Source organism: Carlito syrichta, unplaced genomic scaffold, assembly GCF_000164805.1.
Source record: "Carlito syrichta isolate Samal-C Ts95f unplaced genomic scaffold, Tarsius_syrichta-2.0.1 Scaffold142856, whole genome shotgun sequence".
In the NCBI taxonomy this organism is placed as follows: Eukaryota; Metazoa; Chordata; class Mammalia; order Primates; family Tarsiidae; genus Carlito; species Carlito syrichta.
Window position 1 is genome coordinate 5,334 of NW_007086952.1, and position 11,855 is coordinate 17,188.

Genomic DNA, 11,855 nt, shown 5'->3' on the forward strand with positions numbered 1-11,855 from the left:
GCTCAGGCAATCCACTCACCTCAGCCTCCCAAAGGCGCGGGATTACAGGCTGAGCCGAGCTCGGCTTGACAAGTTTTAAAATGGAATATATCCTGGCAAGTGTGCAATGGTGAGGAACGAAAAGAAAACATTAAAAGAAAAAAAAGGCCTAAGGAGCCATATTTTTTGCCATCCCAGGATTCCTAAGGCAACAGCTTAAAACTGGGGACCAGGAAAGTCAGGAATAATGGGGGGGAATATAAACACTTAAATACAACTAAATACAAACATAAGCTCTTTGGCAGCTAACTTGGCTTTGCCACCTTACAAATTTCTATACCTTAACCTCCTTACTTGTATTGAAATGAAATCACATTTACTGAATGATCTCTGCAGCCTCAATGATTTCATTTCCCAGCTGTATCCACCTGGCAAACCATAAACCAGGGATAACATGCTCAGAGAGAATTCATGTGGTTGGTTGGCTCAAGGTAAGGATGAGACGGCTCACTAACCTACCACAATAAACACCATTATTTGTGTCCTCAGATTACACAGCTTTGACGTTTGAGTTTATACCTGTTATTTGAACTTTTTCACACATTACTTCCTTCCAGCTAGACAGTAAATTCCACAAAAATAAAGAATGCCTTTTTTTTTTTTTGGAGATAGAGTCTTACTCTGTTGCCCAGGTTGGAGTGCAGTGGCACGATCAGTTACCTCAAGCCTTGATCTGCTTGGCTCAGGCAGTCCTTCCACCTCAGCCTTCCAAGTAGTTGGAGCTACAGGTGCATGACACCACACCCGGCTACTTTTTTGATTTATTGTACAGACAAAGTCTCGTCAAATTGCCCAGGCTGGTCTTGAACCCCTGGGCTCAGGCGATCCTCTCGCCTCCACCTCCCAAAGAGCTGGGATTACATGCGTAAGCCACCACGTCTGGCCTGCCTGTAACACCTTGCTCACTTGGTGTCTAGCATGCTGTTCAGAAAGGCAGATTAGGGTGCATCACGAACCCCTTGCTAAATCAGAAGAGAGCAAGCCAGTAACATCCCAAGTAGTTCAAAATTTATTTGGAAAGCTTCTGATTAAGGAGAGAAAGAAAATGAGTCCGATATTGAGAACATTTCTTCTCCAGTTTAGAAGGTACTCCCTCCGCCTCAGTACAATAGGGATTTCTCTGGATAGCTGTTTCCTGGACCTCATCTTCCTTGAAGCATACTCATTTGAGAAGCCAATCATATTTGGGAAAATACCATGATCAACTCCTAATCAAAGTCAGGCAAAATGAGCAAGTTGTTTCAATCTAGCACGTGTGAATGTTGGGGGAGGATAGTGGACATCCCAGTTTGTTTCTCCTTTGGTAACATTTGTTTTATTTTTTGTTGTTTTTTGAGTCAGAGTCTCACTCTGTTGTCCAAGCTGGAGTGCAGTGGCATGTTCATGGCCACTGCAGCCTCGACCTGCTGGGCTCAGGTGATCCTTCCACCTTAGCCTTCCAAGCAGCTGGAACCACAGGTGTGCACCACCACACCCACCTAATTTTTTTATTGCAGAGATGAGGTCTCGCCATGTTGCTCAGGCTGGTCTCGAACCCCTGGGTCCAGGCAATCCTCTCGCCTCAGCCTCCCAAAGTGCTGGGATTACAGGCATGAGCTACCACTCCCGTTCTAATAAAGTTTCTTTTGTACACTACATTCATTCACCAGCAGATTTAACTCCTTTCAGTGGTAGGTTTCCAACAGTACAGATTGGAACCTCGTGAGGAGAGAAGTCACTCTGCCTCCTGCTGGCCACAAACAGAAAGACTTGGGCTTCTTTTAGCTTATTACTAAGAAATAATATCTTTTGGCTTATTATCACATTTCTCCTTCACATGGGAACTTGTGAAGGAATGGAAGACTGAAAGGGAAAAGGAAGAATGTGCTTCCTTTTTCTTTGAATAGGAGTCTCCCTCTATCACTCAGGCTGGAGTGTAGTGGCATGCTGCTCATGGCCACCGCAGCCTCGACCTGGTGTGCTCAGGTGATCCTTCTGCCTCAGCCTTCCAAGTAGCTGGAACTACAGGCGTGTGCCACCATGCTCAGCTAATTTTTTGATTTTCTGTAGAGATGAGGTCTTGCCATGTTGCCCAGGTTGGTCTTTAACCCGTGGGCTGGCAGTCCTCTTACCTCCGCCTCCCAAAGTGCTGGGATTACACATGTGCCTCCTTTTTTGCCGAGCCTGGACTAAGCTTTGGGTGTAGATTTGTCACTAAAATCACATACCTTAAGCTCCTCATTCTGTTAGCCACAGCCTGAGGTTGATACCTCTTCTACCTTAGCTATAGAAACAAAGGGATGGACAGGGTTTAGGAAAAAACCTGGTCCATATGCCAACATTCCTGCTCCCTCTCCTAAGTAAAAGAATTGGGAAGCCCAGCCGAATCCCACATTATCGGCCCGTGTCCCTTAGAAACTCAGGGCCCACACCAGTCTCTCCCCTGAACAACGCCTTCAGTATTGTTTTTTTCCCCCTCCCAAACCCCAATAAAACACACCAACTGCTTCAGAGTATTTCTGGGTTGGGTTTTTTCTTGGGTCTTTTTTTTGGTTTTTTATTTCAAATACTGGAAAAGTCCCCTGGGTTCTGTGGGGGCTCCCCACGCTCACGGCTCCTTTCCCCCACATTAACTGCCCTTCTCCTCATAGCAAATCTATTTCAAGGGCAGTGCCTTTAAAAAATGAACGATTAACAGCTAGCTCTGCAGAACCAGAAGAGCTGTCTGCATCTGTCTGTGTGAGCTGAGTTTCTCTGATGTGACACCAGGTCTCCAGCCAAAACATTATCTACAGAGCTGAACTAGAAGCCCTTCTCTTCCATCCACTCCACTTCCTCCCCCTTACATCTACCCCACACCAGCCACATGTTTAAGGTTAGGAAGGTTCTTATCAACTCCCAGCCCTAATCCATATTCCCCCAGATCTCCCACCCCACCCTCTCAACCCCACCCCCAGGATTTCATTGAGATTTCTCCCAACAGTTACTTGGAAAAAGGTAAAACAAAAAGGTTCAAGGTCTTGGTGCTCAGCCCAAGGGGCTCCATGCACTAGGACACCGACAGGCAGGGGCTTCTGCCTCTCCAGCCCGTGCCCGAGCCACCTCCTGACCCCTGGCTGAAAAGCAGGGAGAGGCAGGAGCCAGCACAGGACCCAGGGGGGCGTCTCAGGATCTGGCGGAGCCCCGGGCAGCATCATTCAACTTGGCCACTGCGGACGAACACAGAAGAAGAAAAAAACACTGTCAAGTAATAGGGGAAAAAAGTCTCTGAATTCCATCCCAGTCTCTACCCCATGATAACTCCACACTCTACCTGGCACATGCCTCAATCCTATTCACAAAGGAGTTGCAAAAAATAAAAAAAGAGAGGATTTTAGTCTTTTTCTATACACAAAACAGAAGGTTTTTCTGCCTTCTGGGGATACCTAGGGAAAACAAACACAGAAAAGCAATTCTTTAGACAAGGTCAAAATAACTGGAGGTTTCTGGGGGGTAAAGCTGCCTGGCTCAGAGCAAGCTCAGGTTCAGAGGTTCAGCCACAGCCACGTGCAGCAGCAAGGACTAAGGCAGCACAGTGATGCAGTGGTGACTGCGTGGAGGTCAGGGTCAGACCACACACGTTGGTCTGACTGGATTTGATAATCTAACTTTAATCATAGCAATTTGGATTCTGAAATGACTGTTCGTTGCTAAGGAGGTTATGTACTTCATGCTGTGGAAACTGGTGGCAAATATAGAATGCATCTTGGGTCTTTGTTTTCTTAGCCTTGAAGATGACCAGGAAGAGAGAGAGCGAGACCACAGTTTTTCTGAGTTCTCTGCTCCTTCTATTCCTTCCTAAAAACCAGACTCATTGTAACCAGTAGTCTTGAGGACTCCAGCTAAACAGCAGAGAAGGTAGCTCAGACAGAAAAGAAAAAAGTACAGAATTCGAGAAGATCGGAGATGAAGAAAACGTACAAAATTATATATATATTTATATATATAATAACATGACATATCTATGTACAACATGGCTGGGACAGTTGAAGAAACTATACAATGATGTTCGGCATTTTCCCCTTCCCACATGGACTTTAGATTAAGGATGACAGCATGAAGAAATGGAGCAAGAAACACAAAAATTATATACAATTACAAGTGACAGTCAAGGAATCTGGGGACCAGGGAGTCCAGGGATCCTGCTCTCTCCATTCCTTCCTCACCAACTTTTCCCTATCCAACCTGAATGACAGCCTGAAGATGGAATGGCCAGTCAGGAGAGAAGTGTGGACACACCTCATCCCCGACATGCACATAGGCAAGTAGAGCAGTCATTTGCATCAGGCCAGATGGGTGGCATATCAGAATTTGTGAGGTGAGAGGACAAGGGAGGATTACAGTTTATCTTGCTCTCTTGAACATTCTCACTTCTCACCCTGACCCTCTTAGATATAACCAGCAGGTGGCATTCAATAAGACTCAGGCCAAGCTGGCAACAACTAGATGGAAGATGCTGGTCACCTGCAAGCCCTTTCCTCCACCTGTTCATGAATCAGCACTGCTACCTCTCCTTATCACACAAGAGCTGGGTAACTGAGCTCTGGGAAGGCAGAGGTTTCTCAGTCTTCCTCTTCTTCCTCCCTAACCGCTTTCCCCAGCTTTCTCCAAGGTGAATCATCTCCTAAGAACCTGCTGCTCCAGCCCTCCAGTATACTAAGACCCAAGGGCTAGCTCAGTTTATTCATTTTCTTCCTCTTTCCCTAACAATACACCTGGCATCCGATTACATCTGAAACATGGGTCAACACATGTACATGACTGAGCATGTTTCCTCAGGCCCACAGCTTTGCTGCCAAAGACACTTTTTAGCAGTAAAGGCCCCAGTATAGGCCAGGAAAGTGGGCAGGGTCAGAAGTAAGAAGTTTCCGTGGCTAGCTTCTTAATTTTTTTTTTCTTGACCCTCAAGACCATGGTATCTACGAGGTTCTTTTGCCTGAACTGATAACCTCCAAATCTCAACTTCCCCTTGCCTCCTGTAGCCCTCAAATGTTTCCCCTCTGTAGTACTTTCAGAGCAGAGGCTCACCACCCATGGGCCTTCCTCACTTTTAGTTTTACAATGAACAGTATAGAGTTTTGCTGCTGGTAGTTACAGGATGTTAGAATCAGAATCAATCTTTTTTTTTTTTTTTTTTTGAGTGGGAGTCTCACTCTGTCGCCCAGACTGGAGTACAGTGGCCACTCCCGGCCACCGCAGCCTCAACCTGCTGGGCTCCGGCGATCCTTCTGCCTCAGGGCGTCCAAGTAGCTGGAAACTACAGGCGCGCGCTACCACGCCCGGCTAATTTTGATTTATTGTAGAGATGAGGTCTCGCCAAGTTGCCCAGGCAGATCTCGAACCCACGGGATCAGGCAATCCACTCACCTCAGCCTCCCAAGGCGCGGGATTACAGGCTGAGCCACCGAGCCCGGCTCAGAATCAATCTTATATATATATTTAACTCTATTTTGCAGATGAGGAAACAGAAATCCAGAGAGGCTAAATGACTTGACCAAGGTTATCAATCAGCAATTCTGAGACTGAGTAGAATTAGAACCCAGATATCTTGACTCCTAAACCAGTGCTCTTTCCACTATCCCACGATACTTTCAAAAGCAACATGCTGGAAGAGAGAGAGAAGGTGTCCATTTTCTGTGAACAATGTTCATCAATCTTTACATTATTTGAGAGCCAGGGAAAACTGTCAGAGATACTAAGTAAAGGAGGCTAAGTGGGTATTGTAGTCTTAGGCAAGCAAGTCAGTTTTCTTTTTGCGGATTCTCTAAACCTGCCAAAATGGAAACATGAAGCATAGCAGCCTAAGGGACAAAACACTTAGAAGCACAGAAAACATGTCTCATTCAGTCTACCTTTCCCAACTACAGCAGGTTAACCTTTGGATGTCAAACCTGCCAAATTATTCCCAAGGTTCAGCCTAACCAATCTTGGGACAGTCTCATCCAAAAGGAGAAATCACATCTCCCAGTTTCTCACAAAAGAAAGAGTTTGCAGCATCATCTGATCCTAGCTGTTCCTACTTCTGGGCCCCTGCCTGGACAAAAGTGAGGGTGTGAAAGTCTCAATTTAACCCAAGAAATGAACTCAGAGCCCCTCTTCAGCCCATATCACCTTCTCAGCAGCCCCCAGCAGAATCACAGTCATTTCTAGCTAGCAGGCCGAGAAGATCTGACCGGGTGCCCATTTCATCCCTGCCTATGACATATCAAAGTCCAGTGGGTGAGGAAGGGGAGGGCCGGGGGAGGGGGCCCCAGGTTACCCCGCAAGCTTGCTGGTGACGAGTGATGACTTTCTCTGGGGCAGGTCCTGGGGGGTGGGGATGTGGTCACCAGTCACCAGGTTCTTGTCTGGCCCTGCACTTGGCAGCTGCTTGTTCTTCATCTTGGCTTTGGCCATGTTGTAGTCTCCTGAGTCAAAGTATTTTTGCTACGAGACAAGAAGGGTTAGGTGAGTGAGGAGCTCTGGTCTTGCTCAAAAACTGGGAGACTCACATCTTACGTCCATTATAAGCACTCATCCACACTCAGACCTTTCAGGAAGCCTTCCTTGATTAACCTCATGCATGCACAGTTTAACATTAATTACATGTTCTATGTCTTCTTCGCAACGTGTTCTGACTTCTTCAGGTATGTAAGCGATTTTCCAGCTAGGGTACATATTTTTGAGTCAAGGGGCAGCTCCTACATATATATCCTTTATACCCCACTCAGTCCAGGATGGTTCAACCAAAATTACCTACTTCAGTCATAAAGGCTTATCGGAGACCTTATTAAGGACAAAGCAATAACTAGGTTTGCTAGGGAACTAGAAATGAATAATTACATAAAAAAGAGTCAATCTGGGGCTATCCTAGCAATCAGCAGTTCAACCTCAATCCAGCAACCTCAAAATTAAAAATTATTCTCTCAGTCCAGGAATAGAAACTGGCTCGTTCATAAGGAGAATGTACTTTCCGCCTGACTCCCACAGCTCCCACACATGTTCTGACTGTGACAGCCTGCCCACGCCTGCCTTGCCTACAGCAAGGTAAACTGCAAATCAGCATCACATTATCATCTATGACTAAGACTCAATAACTGGGATCTTCCATAAGGATCTGTTTCACTCTCAATTACATCCATACAGAGGAGCACACTCAGGGTTGATGATTTATAATCCCTCAGTCGGCTTTAGGTACCTTTGGGGATCAAGAAACCTGATCAGGAGCCAGATGGCGGTGAAAGTAGACCCTTTCTTGGTGAGGAGGACCACTCTGGACGGGAAAAGTAAGTTTACTGAGGGGTAGAACTGATGGCTGGTGCTAACTTTTTTTTTGAGTTGGAGTCTCACTCTGTCGCCCAGATTGGAGTGCAGTGGCCGCTCCCGGCCACCACAGCCTCGACCTGCTGGGCTCCGGCGATCCTTCCGCCTCAGCCTTCCGAGTAGCCGGAATTACAGGCATGCGCTACCATGCCCGGCTGATTTTTTGATTTATTGTAGAGATGAGGTCTCGCTGCCCAGGCGGGTCTTGAACCCGTGGGCTCAGGCAATCCACTCACCTCAGCCTCCCAAAGGCGCGGGATTACAGGCTGAGCCACCAAGCCCGGCTTGGTGCTAACTTTAAGGGTGGGAAGAAATCTACCGTTCACTTCAAGTTCAGTATTTCTGTAGGACAGATACTCTTTTTCCGAAACAATGTACCCCCTAATTTTTCTCTAATCTTTAAAAAGCACACAATTCTAAAACTTCCATCATCCAAACAGGTAAATGTCTGGGACAGTTTGCATTCTAGTCTCTGACATCCTTCTCTCATTTCTCCATATACCCAAATACCCGCATATAAAGCCTTAACTTCCTATATGGGAAATCACAGGCAACTGACACTCATCAGGGATTTACAATAATTTTCCCAGCTCTTTTCAAATTACTAACGCCTCTCTAACAGTGCTCAATAACAAAATCTCCAGAAAAGAATCCAGTAAAACTTCTACAGATGTCATTCCAAGAACCCCTTTTGGCTCCAGAGTAAGAGGGCAAGATAGATTACCCCTTTCTGGAGTCTCTTCATGAGGAAGTCGGAGCCTCCAGGCTTTTGTCCTAGGCTTGGATATTTGGCCTTTAGCTTTGCCTCCTCAGCTCTCTCAGGGAGAATACCTTCTTTCTCCTGTGTGTCCTGGAGAAAACAAATGAGTCAAATAAAATGAAAGACTGAGAAACAACTGTTTCTAATATCTGATAACCCTTATACTATCCACTTTCCCTGGAGATTCACCCATGTGTCAACATGCTATTTCTACTCTGCTGCTTTTTTCTTTTTAAGTCAGGGCCTCACTCCGTTGCCCAGGCTTGAGTGTGGTGGCATGATCACAGCTCACTGCAGCCTCAACCTGGGTTCAGGTGATCAGGTGCAAGTCACCACACCCATGCCTGGCAAATTAAAAAAAAAATTTTTTTGTTTTTGTTTTTAGAGAGACATCACTATATTGTCTTGAGTTCCTGGGCTCAAGCAATCCTCTTTCCTTGGCCTCCCAAAGTGCTGAGATTACAGGTGCAAGCCACTAAGCTCATCTTATTCTGCTGTTAAACCTAGATTCTGGCCGGGTTCAGTGGTTCAGCCTGTAATCCCAGCATTTTGGGAGACCGAGGCGAGTGGATTGCTTGTACCTGCGAGTTTGACACCAGCCTGAGCAACCTGACAAGACCTCATCTCTACAATAAATAATTAGCCAGGTGTGGTAGCACATGCCTGTAGTTCCACCTACTTGGAAGGCTGAGGTGGAAGGATCACCTGAACCCAACAGGTCAAGGGTGCGGTGGCCATGAGCGTGCCACTGCACTCCATCCAGTCTGTGCGACAGAGTGAGACTCCAACTCAAAAAAAAAAAAAGAAAGAAAAACACAAGGTGCTTCTCATACTCCACCCACCCCAGTGACCTGTGAGTATTGGGTTAAAGGTAATACTCAAACACAATACTTTAATCACAGAGCAGACCACAGAGCAGGAAGGACAAAGAGAAAAAAGAGCTGGTGGGAGCTTCTAGTGATACAAGATGAGTAGGAGAGTTCCCTAGGCTTTCTGACAGGTCAACCAGCAAATCAGAGAGGCTACATTTGCTAGATGCTCCTCATCATTTAGAGACCAAGATGGCCACCTGTTAAGTCGCTCTGTGGAGGAGGCTACTGGCTATGTGGCATTCTCCAAAGATCACCACATTGCTTCAGCATTTCCATAAATATTGTGGTAGGAAGGTGCTATGTAAACAGAGATGAAAATGACTCTGCTTTTAACTTCAGGAAAATAAAAACACAATAGATTCACTAGTATTTACCCACCAGTTTTCACCAAAAAATCAATAACTATCCCAGCGGGACAAGTGATGTAAATATGGGGAAATGTCAACAGCTCAACTGGCTTGCAGCAGCTCTCACTATTCTTGTCAATCTTGTCTTGCTTTTTGTGGGCCCCACTGCCCTTTAAAAGACTTATTAAATTCAGGGAGTACATGCGCAGGTCTGTTACATAGATATATTGTGTGATGGTGAGGTTTGGACTTCTATTGAACTAGTCACCAAAACAGTGAACACTGTACCCAATAGGTAGTTTTTCAGCCCTCGTCCCTGCCCTTCCTCTCTCATGCCGTCCTCTTCTTTAGTGACTTTAAAAAGGTTTTTGGCCAGGTACGGTGGCTCATGCCTATAATCCCAGCACTTTGGGAGGCTGAGAGATGAAAGGATTGCCTGAGCCCATGGGTTCGAGCCTAGCCTAGACAACTGGGCGAGACCCTATCTCTACAATAAAATAAAAAAAAAATTAGCCAGCCGTGGTGGCGTGTGCCTATAGTTCCAGGTACTAGGAAGGCTGAGATGGAAGGCTCACCTGAGCCCAGCAAGTTGAGACTGCTGGGTGACAGAGTGAGACTCTGACTCAAATAAAAATAAAAAGGTTTTTAAGTAAATGATTGCCAAGCATGGTGGCTCACGCCTGTAATCCCAGCACTTTGGGAGGCGGAGGCAAGAGGACTGTCTGAGCTCAGGGGTTCGAGACTAGCCTGGGCAACTTGGTGAAACCTCATTTCTACAGTAAATAAAAAAATTAGCCAGGCATGGTGGTGCGCACCTGTAGGCCCAGTTACTCAGGAGGCTGAGGCGGAAGGATTGCCTGAGACCAGCAGGTAGAGGCTGTAGTTGTAGTGGCCGTGAGCATGCCATTGCACTCCAGCCTGGGCGACAGAGTAAGACTGCGACTCAAAAAAAAAAAAAAAAGGTATCTGAAGTCAACGACTGCTCTTTTTGGTGGAAATGCATTCCCTTCTCCTGAAAATCAGGCACAGATATAACACCAGCTGAATTTCATGAGTCCTTGAACCCGGCATTAAATTTTCTAACTCAAATACAAACCCCAAGAAGGGGTTTATTTGGCATTAGTGTTTTCATCACAGAATCGCGGGTGGACTAAGTCCCACTGCCTTGGAAGTCTGGGGGGCGAGGGTGGTGGCTTTCTCCTCACGACTCTATCGATGTGTTTTCTAGGTTTAATCTCCATTACTCTGTTGGGTACGCTAGTCCTCTTCAATCTTGTTAGGTCCTCACTGAAGGTGAGCAACAGACCATCTCCGACCATTAAAACAGGTCTCTTGAGAAAGTTGCCGCCTTAAACTGCCGTAATAATAATTATCCTTCTCCCCTCCCCCAGCGCTGGTCCTTTTTTAAACGTCTTTGCCTCGATCTGTATCTTTCCGCGGACCGAGGGTGCAGACCCCAGGTAAATGTTAGGTCATTCACCTCTTCTAACCAATAACACACATCACTTCCAGGACCACCAGCCCCCTTCCATTCACCCAGTCTTTCCAAACACCCGCCCTACGGCCGAGCTCGGCCAATCATAGCACAGCTTCCAGGGTTTGAGAAGGTGGCCTACTGGCCAATCAGGAAGAGGAACACACTGAGTGACAATCGACCCGACTAACCAGCACCAAAGCAGCAGGTCGTGTTGAAGCTCACCTTGCGTGACGCAAGAAGTGGCCAACCCCTGCAGAGACTGAGACCATGGCTACCAATCCGTATTGGTGGGAGACCGTCTCCCGCCCCATCACGGTCTCCCCTCGGCTCGTCCGCCCGCACCCCCTCCATTTCACCTGCTTCTCCTCGCCGGTCTCCTCCGCAGGGTTCTCTTCTTCCTGTTTCTGGGACATGGCGGGACCGGGGCTGTGGAGTGTAGGGGCCCGGGAAGTCAACCGGAGAAGGGAAGGGGGAGGGGAAACGGGGACAACCTGCGCCGCAGCTTCGGCTCCTGTCACTAGGGTTGCTCAGTCAAAATGGCGGCCCTTGCCCGTGACGTTGTGACCGCCCCTTCCTATAGGAACCAATGGGAGCGGGGTGGATGGGGCAATGACGTAACGGCCTGCCAATGGTCGTTGGCTAAAGGTGGGCTCTATAGAGACGACCGGCAAGCTGGGACACCAACCTGGAAAGAGAGCGAGCCCCAAGGACCAATAGAAAGCCTGTGGGGATCTCGGGGGGCGGGGCTGCTAGGTTTGGTATTTTGCTCCTTTGGTGGGCTCAGACTTCCTTCGCGTCCCCAGTCCGGTGCCCAAGGCGCTGTGCAGAGAGCTTCAAGCTGGGGAGCGAAAGTAAACCTTCTGTACTCAACGGGAGAAGATTAAGCCTTGCGCAGTGTTAGCAGAAAAGTATCGATATCCAGAAAATAATGTGGAAGTCAGGCTGGACTTTAAAGTGGTACTAAGTGATGTGTCACTTCGTCTGTGGAATGGAGAGACTGAGTCCCAGTCGGAGTCGTCCTGTAACACACTAATGGCTTG

General features: G+C 47.2%; 1 protein-coding gene across 5 annotated transcripts; it reads right to left on the reverse strand.

Annotated features, from left to right (window-relative positions):
• Positions 1-2,122: 2,122 nt before the first annotated feature.
• ENSA (endosulfine alpha) lies at positions 2,123-11,382 on the reverse strand. Of its 5 annotated transcripts, none has more exons than XR_002481471.1 (5): positions 11,172-11,382; positions 8,084-8,209; positions 6,317-6,483; positions 2,803-3,227; positions 2,123-2,472 (listed from the first exon to the last, which is right to left on the reverse strand). XR_002481471.1 is itself a non-coding variant. In XM_021708520.1 (5 exons), exons 1-5 carry the CDS (start codon positions 11,226-11,228, stop codon positions 3,212-3,214), a joined length of 408 nt encoding a protein of 135 aa, XP_021564195.1. In that variant the 5' UTR covers positions 11,229-11,361; the 3' UTR covers positions 2,533-3,211. The 5 variants fall into 5 exon arrangements, 4 of the variants coding, with proteins under 4 accessions (XP_021564195.1, XP_008048148.1, XP_021564197.1 ...); XM_021708520.1 differs by lacking the exon at positions 2,123-2,472 and adding an exon at positions 7,173-7,216 and having other exon boundaries at positions 2,533-3,227; positions 8,086-8,209; positions 11,172-11,361; XM_008049957.1 differs by lacking the exon at positions 2,123-2,472 and having other exon boundaries at positions 2,533-3,227.
• Between the last annotated feature and the right edge of the window lie 473 nt (positions 11,383-11,855).